Source organism: Rhea americana, unplaced genomic scaffold (genome assembly GCF_003343005.1).
Source record: "Rhea americana isolate MKP2758 unplaced genomic scaffold, rheAme1 scaffold_197, whole genome shotgun sequence".
Classification (NCBI taxonomy): domain Eukaryota; kingdom Metazoa; phylum Chordata; class Aves; order Rheiformes; family Rheidae; genus Rhea; species Rhea americana.
This window is the reverse complement of record NW_028186116.1, coordinates 1,315,548-1,323,128: the sequence shown is the minus strand read 5'-3', so window position 1 is coordinate 1,323,128 and position 7,581 is coordinate 1,315,548. Positions and strand designations below refer to the sequence as shown.

Here is a 7,581-nt window from a genome sequence, read left to right as displayed (position 1 = left end):
GACAGGGCACCCTAACTCCCACCACCACGGCCCCGCGACAGGGCACCCTAACTCACCACCACCACCACGGCCCCACGACAGGGCATCCAACTTCCCCCACCACCACCACGGCCCTGCGGCAGGGCGCCCTAACTCCCCCCCACCACGGCCCTATGACAGGGTGCCCTAACTCCCCCCCGCCCCACAACAGAGTACCATACGCCCCCTCGGCCCCACGACAGGACACTTGCCCTTCTCCCAGGCTCGTGCAGAGCAGAGGACTTGCTGCTCACAGTCCACCTGAAGAAATGGTGCAGCCTGGCTCAAGAACAAGCCCTTCTTGGAAGAAAAAGCAGGTGCCCAACAGTACAGGTAGGTATGCAATGGTACCTGGTAGTAGAGCAGACATTCTCAGTCCTTCCCATCTTAATCCCTATCTGCCCCCCATGACCTTACTATGGGAGAACTGGCTTTTTAACTGATTCAGTGGCCTGTCAGGTGTCATCTCTGTAAGGGAAGAACTCACCCTCAGTAAAAAGCTCTCTTTGATACTTGATGTCACACCACAGAATCCCCTCCAGGTTGTACAGTGGAGCAAGGACAGGGTTAAATTCCAACAAATACCTGCTTTATTAAAATTAAAAAAATGCAGATACATTAATATCAATTATTAAGAAACCCATATTTGGGGGTCATAAAATACTTGTTTCTTTTATAGCTCAATTGTCAATTGAAGGAGGGTAAGAGTGACTGAAAAGGAGAGAAAGGTTTTTTGAAAATTACAGAAACAATAGCTGCGACGTTAAAGGGAACAGAAAAGCTTGTCTAGCCCATTTAGTTTACAGGCATAGTCTGTTTATTTCACACTCAATGCACTGCTGGGGTTCTGCTTTGGGAGTGTGACTACAGTGGTTTCTCATTAGGACTTTTATAGAGAAAAAAGAATGTCTATTAAAATTAGGCAGGTTTTGTCTCTCTAGGGAGTGTGAAAGGGATTGGAGTGTTTCCAAGCTGTCTTATACTTTGCTACTCAAGTTTAATGTTCCAAATGAAGCAAGTTTGACAGCCTCTGCAGCCTAGCACTGATGCACGGGCTGCATTACAGGCCCCACTCACACCAAACTTAGCCTACACGTGAGCACCTACAAACTTCAGTTCCTGGGGAGAGCAGAACACCCAGGTAGGAACAAGCAGCACAGGGTGAGCAAGCCTACGTTAATTAGAGCAAAATCTTGCAGACTTACTTTCTAGAAGATTCTTCCATCTTGGGTCCAGAACACTTGTTCTGCAAATCAAGATCACTGTTTTAATCCCACGTGACTTCTCTGTCTGTCTCCCTAATTAAGTATCTGTTTGTGTACTTAACCCACTGCTGAAAGGCCTGGCAGGTTTTCCTTGTTCTCCTCACAGATAYTTGCTTGACAATGGGTTTATGAACATGGGAAATGGAGAATTCCCAGAGATAGGCTGTTTGCAGGGTTATCAATAACACTGTTATCATTCAGAGACAGAAGAGGCAAGCCCTTCACACAATCCAGTGTGATACAGTACTAGCTTGAAATCCTAGGCTCCTCAAGCACACTTCAGACCCGTCCTGTACATCCACATGCAGGATTCATCAGGTTCCCCAGTGAAATACCTCTAGAGTAGAGCTGTGTGGGACAGGAAGCAAAGCAGAACCTCACTGAGAAAGGCAATTCTTCTGGCGGCCTGTTCTGTTGAGAACCACCAACCAACTRGTGAATGCCAACTTCACTAGGCCTAAAGAGATGTAGGCGTCACCTTCTCAGAGACAAGTGAAAAATAGCAATGTACTTAGCAGCAAAGGAAGTAATAGGTGCACCTAGCAATTTCTGGCTATAAAAGAGCTTTTCTTATAGCTACTTGCCTGCACATGGCATAAATGGCTATCTGCTAGATAGGCATTTGCGAAAAAGTGAWCACAATACAGTAAGTCTGGACAGCAAGTTGGAAGCCCAGTTCCTGTTGCTGCTTCTGTTGACTTACCCAAAGAAGCTGGCAAGCTCTTTTAGCCTTGGTTTCCACATCTGACATGTGGAGGTGACTGATAGCCTGCCTTGAAGCACCCAGCAAACCTTTCATAGAATGGGCTGAGTCTCTCTGGAATCCTGAATCTAATAGCTCCCCACATTGCTTTATCTCATGAGCTATTTTGCAACCTGTGCTACACAGCTACTTGCCACGAATACATAGCTGACTAGCTTAAAGCTAGCTTGAGCCCATGTTTCTCCTGCTTGCATGTCCTATTTGCTAGTGGTGAGAACTGTGTCCTTGATGATATGTCCCTGCTGATGGCACAACGTATATCCTCTGGGGGTAACAGAGTTGCCTGGTACCACTCTGGGTCAGAACTCAACCCAGGGAGCTGTACGCCTGTCCCTGCACTGCACTGCACTGCAGCAGTAGGCCCTTCCCATGCAGTTAGCAYAGGAGGGAGGAGGATGGAGCTGCATGGCACAGAGAGCTTATGCTGCCAGCTGCTCAGGGGCACTGAGCAAGTGTCCCACCTGGCCAGCTGCAGGGAGCCAGCYGCACACCCAGCAGGAGTTCTAGAGCTCAGTACAGCAACGGCAACAATGCTGGCTTACGCAYGTGCTGCTGTGCTCCCTTAGAAAGGGTAGCAGTAAGTGGGCTGCTGCAGTTACCTGCTGCATGGTCAATCCTGTGTGTAAGGCCATGAGTTTTCATGTGGGACACAGATACACATGCTCTGCTATCTGGCACACTGTCAGTGACAGCTGTGACAGCAGAATGTGGAAGAAAAAATAATCGAGGCATATTAGCATCTCCCTTCAAGGCTCATGTGCTACACTTCCTCAGAGGCCCTACCTCCCACTATACCCTGTCATCTGGGTCGGGAACCTGTTCCTGTAAAAGAAATGCATTTTATGCTGAGAATCCTGTTGGGAGTCCAAGCAGATGCAGGCATCTGCAGCCCATGCTCCCATCCCTAAGGGTGGGGAGGAACAACGTAATAGCAAAGTCAATAGCAGAGTAGGCACAGTCCTACTTCAAGTTGTTTACTTACTGGCTCTGCATACCAACAAAAGGAGAAACTGGCAACTGCACCTCTGTAAGAAAGAGGAAATGATTGAGATGGCTTGGCACAGCTAGGAGCCTGACACTACTTACTATGCACAAGGAATCCTGTCAGCAGGTTGCACTTTTCACCCGCGACAGCCACCAACACCTTACAGGGTTAGTGAGGAAATGAATCCCAAAACACGTGGACCAATCTAAAATACATGTCATCTTCCATTGTGCTGCCATCAGTGACCTTCTTTTCATCAAATGTGAAGTGCATGACCTCACTGCCATGACCTCTGTCAAGAGAGTCCAAGAGATCACACAAGCCTTCTTACTGGAAGGAAGTGTTGAGGAAGTCCCATGCTGCTGCTGCAGAGAGAAGAGTAATCTCCATGCTGCTAGCACAGTCTGCCAAGAGATTTTGAGAGTCACATGGGGCAGCCAAGTCAGAAACCTGGATGTTCACCAAAGAGCTGAACACAAGACCCAGATGATCAGAAGACCAGCCAAAAGGGGACTGCAGTTCAGAATATCCTTTCAACAACAACATAGTTAGCAGACATTGAATGATTCCAAGGACCAGCAAATAACAGGCACAAGATGGCCAGGCATCCAGAGCACAACTTAGTTTTGTGGGAAGGAAAACAGTGTCCCTTCCTCTGTGAGAACAAAGTACCCCATGTAGTGAGAAGCTCCTTAAATGATGGTGTTGAAATTCAGTGCTGTTCTTGCTGGTGCACTTCTACTAATGGAGTTCATTTAAGTCAGTATTTTCTACTTAGGACAGACTGAACTAAACTGCCATAAGAAAACCCAACCCAAGCTCCTTTCCATCATAGTCTAAAGGCAGAGCTTTCTCAGTCTTTTTCTTTACTTTGGAGGAAGTTGGATTTAGCATTTTTTGGTGCTTATTTTGTTCTAACATGAGCCTTCCTTAGACAATCCTTGGGTATTAATTCATAAATTATTTTTCTGAAAATGAGAGAAAGGGACTGTACTACAGTACACTTCACCTTAACAAGCTTTTTGTAGATACTGCTAAAAAAGTCATTTGAAAGTACACAAACTTGAGAATTGCTGAACAGCTTACACTTTTCACAATTTGTGATTTAAGATGATACATCAAGTCACATTCTGCTTACCTTCAAGAATCTCCACACAGCAAGTTTCACCTCAGGTCAGCAGAGCTGGGAGTGAATAATGCTATAGACCATATGATAACTGCAACACCAAGATACCTTTTGATAGCTTAGAATACCAGGATTTCTTTTTGGTTCCCAATGTATCTATGTTAAGTGTATGTCAGAAACAAATGAAAGCATTATGAACTTCAAATTCACAATAYAAACTTCAAGAGTTCTGTAACACTGCAGCAAATCACACAGTGGAACAGGGCAAAGATTTGCCAAGAACTAGTATAGCAATAACAAATGAAAGCATCAACCAAAGCCAGCTTTAATACTGCTTGAAACAGATCCCTGTTTCACAGAAGCAGCAGGTGAAAGCTAATCAGTTTCCCTGTGTGCGCTGGCCTGGCATGCAAAGGGGACCGGCTTCAGGCAGCTACACCTGAGTGTAGCCATTCTTCATCACTGGCAGCATTAACAGGTCATGGACAGGCTTATATCCCAACCGCCACAGAAAAACCACAACAATTCCGCACCAGTTCCGGGTTTTATTTTCTTAGATACTGTTACAGGCTTGGGGCACAAGGAAGCAAACATCAGACCGCTGAGGACTGTCTTCAAACATTGTATCCAATCAGGCCGCCTTTGCCTATGATCTCACCAATGTAAAACCACATCAGCACCTCTGTGGCCACCAAACCGTTCCTCAGAGCTTCCTGAAAGACAAAAAGCCACAATTTAGAGCATTTGCTGCTGCAACATTTTCCTTTCTTGCTCTTCTAATCAAACTCCATGTATGGCTAGCAAAGCAATCATCCAATTCACAAGATGACAGTTTAAGCAAAAGCCGGAAGTGCAATTTAGGGTTTATTGTCTTCATCCACCCCTCATCAGACCGTATTATTAAAATGGTCCTAAAATCTTAACTGGAGTATCATTTGTTACTTGTTTTTTTAGAGCCATTTAAAAATAACTTTCTTTTTAAAAAGCATAGATGTGAGAAACAATTTAATTACTTATAGTGCCAAGCAACATACTACTGGACCTATGATGTAGCTGTACCAAGCTGTTGGGCAAATCTGTTACATACTCATATTCTATTTGCTTGAACAAATAATGGAAGAAGCCCAAGGAACAAAACCACATCTTGAACGTAGATATGGAAAGGTTAAGAYAAAGTTGATGCATTAAAATGCTTTCAGCTCTTGACCTATCAATTCCTTAAGCTTCAAGCTGTAACAATAGCTGCTCAACTGTTTTTCATGGCACAAGCAAATCATTTCAAGCTAGCATACCAGTGGTTAAATCAGGTCTTGGAAAATATTATTCTATATGTTGAATATCTGTGGCTCACAGACTACAATTGCCAGRAAGTAAAAAGGTCCTAGAACTGCTCTGTTCCCAAATTTTTGTATATATAATGTTTTTGAAGTCTAACACCAAAACATCTTCAGACCATCGGCTGTAGCAACAGCTACGCAAATGCCTGCTAGTGGATATCTCATTTTTCTTCAGACTCATCTGGTACTTGCATCTTCATGGATAGGCTGGTGCACTGGATGGACTACTCAGCTTATCTAAAGCTGTTTGGGCATTCCTGCAATGACACCAGGCACTGTTCCTGTGCAAGATGCAGATTCCAGACTATGAAAAACAGTATCATAGTGTATGTGACCACCACATGGGGTCCTTCAAAGACAAAACAGACAATAAAAATTACCTATTCAGATAAAATTACTTAGTGCACTGAATATACTAAGGAAGTTATCTGAGGAAGGAAGCTAGTCTGACTAAGGTTCTCTGCATGTGTGCATGTGGGGGCGGGGGGGGTGAGGATAAAAGGGAACAGAAAAAGCCTCAAACAAATCAGAGCATAGAGGCAATGGAACACCTCTTCAAAGGGACTCAGGAGCAACAAAGGGAAAGGTCCATGGGCAGATGATAAAAAAAGAAATAAGTAGAGATTTGTAGCTGAGGGTCTGATTCAACATCAGAAAACAGCAGAGAGACAATAAGCTAACCAGAAGTAGAGAAAAAACAATCACAACGAATAGCAAGACACAATTTGCCCCCTGCCCCCCAAAAAATCCGAGCATTCCCAAGAACCTCATCCAAAGCACCTAGAATTCTCCAGAGCAATGGCAGATCTATTTTAACTAGCTGTCTTGTGTCTTCTCTCCCTCAAGCTAATTAACAGCATTTGAAAATCCTGTGTAATCTGTTTTGGCCTTTGGGACCACGCAACAGATAGGAGYGCCCACATGGCCGAAACTGAGGGAGTGGATATGCGTAAGCTAAGAGAGCTCTGAAGTCTGCAGTCCCAGCTCTTAGGTAGAAATCCAGACACAGGGAGTAAGCATCAGAATGTGCTTAGTGGCTTCAAGCAAAGAGCAGCACATGAACTGTGTTCGTACTCTCGAGGCTTACAGCACATTAGGATTAACAAAGTGAGCACGACCCAAAGATCATCAGGCTAGAGAGGAAACTCTTCCAGGGCAGTCTGAGGCACACATGTTAAAGTTCCCCTCTACATAAAGTGATTTATCCATAAAAAAAATCTTTGTAAGCCACATCTGAAATTAATCGCTGTGTTCACCTGCAACTGAACCTGATCAGAACTATTACAGAATAGATTCTTGAACCTCATCACCAAATAAAACTCTGTAAGTTGAATACTGGAAAGGAGAAAACAGAAAACAAATGTAGCACCTTGCTGTTCACCATATGGGCCCCATCAAGTTTTTAATCAAGGCACAACGATTGCATTCAAAAGTGCCTGTGACAGAAAGACATCTGCAGATGCACACCACAGAGATCAGCCTCTAGCTTTGCTAACACCTGCGTAGGAACACACTGGAGAACAAGCATCACAGACTGCAGGTGTCTCACTGAGCAAGGCTAATGCCAGAGGAAGCTCCAGGTTTAAGTCTGACCTGTTCCTGYAAACAATGGTCTAGCAAGCAGCCTTGTCTAAATGGCGAGTCAGGAGCAGAGGCCACACCGAATTACCAAAACTGGGCTGCTGTGTACGCTGTTACCTGCAAGCCGACTGTGAAACTTGTTAGCCAGGGTGCCTGGAGGGGAAGAACACTTCAGTTAACCGCGCGCGTTCCCATTTAGCATGCAGTTACCCTGACTGTGAGCTGTGCCAGGCGGCCGGACTGGAAGCTTCTGACCATAGCTTTTATGCTATCGATGGCCTGGGGAATCTCAGCCGGAGTCGGAGGTGCAAGCTCGACCTTAGCATAGTACCAAAACGTGGCCAAGCGGGGCTTTGAGTAGGTCACAGCAGCTGGAAGGAGAAGAAAAAAAAAGAAAAAGAAAATATAGCAGGCCGCGCTCGCCGCCGCCCGAGAAGCGCGTCCGCGGGCTGCAGAAAGGCTCTTGGCGCGCCGCACGCGGCCCCGGGCGAGGCGGCGGGGTGCCG

At 45.4% G+C, this 7,581-nt stretch overlaps 1 protein-coding gene across 1 annotated transcript; it reads right to left on the bottom strand.

Moving 5' to 3' along the window:
* Positions 1-4,682: 4,682 nt before the first annotated feature.
* Positions 4,683-7,576, bottom strand: ATP5MG (ATP synthase membrane subunit g; the record flags this gene model as incomplete). Its single annotated transcript, XM_085303162.1, has 2 exons — positions 4,683-4,870; positions 7,286-7,576. Coding segments are annotated over 2 exons (390 nt in total), but the record flags the coding sequence as incomplete, so codon positions are not given.
* Positions 7,577-7,581: the final 5 nt, after the last annotated feature.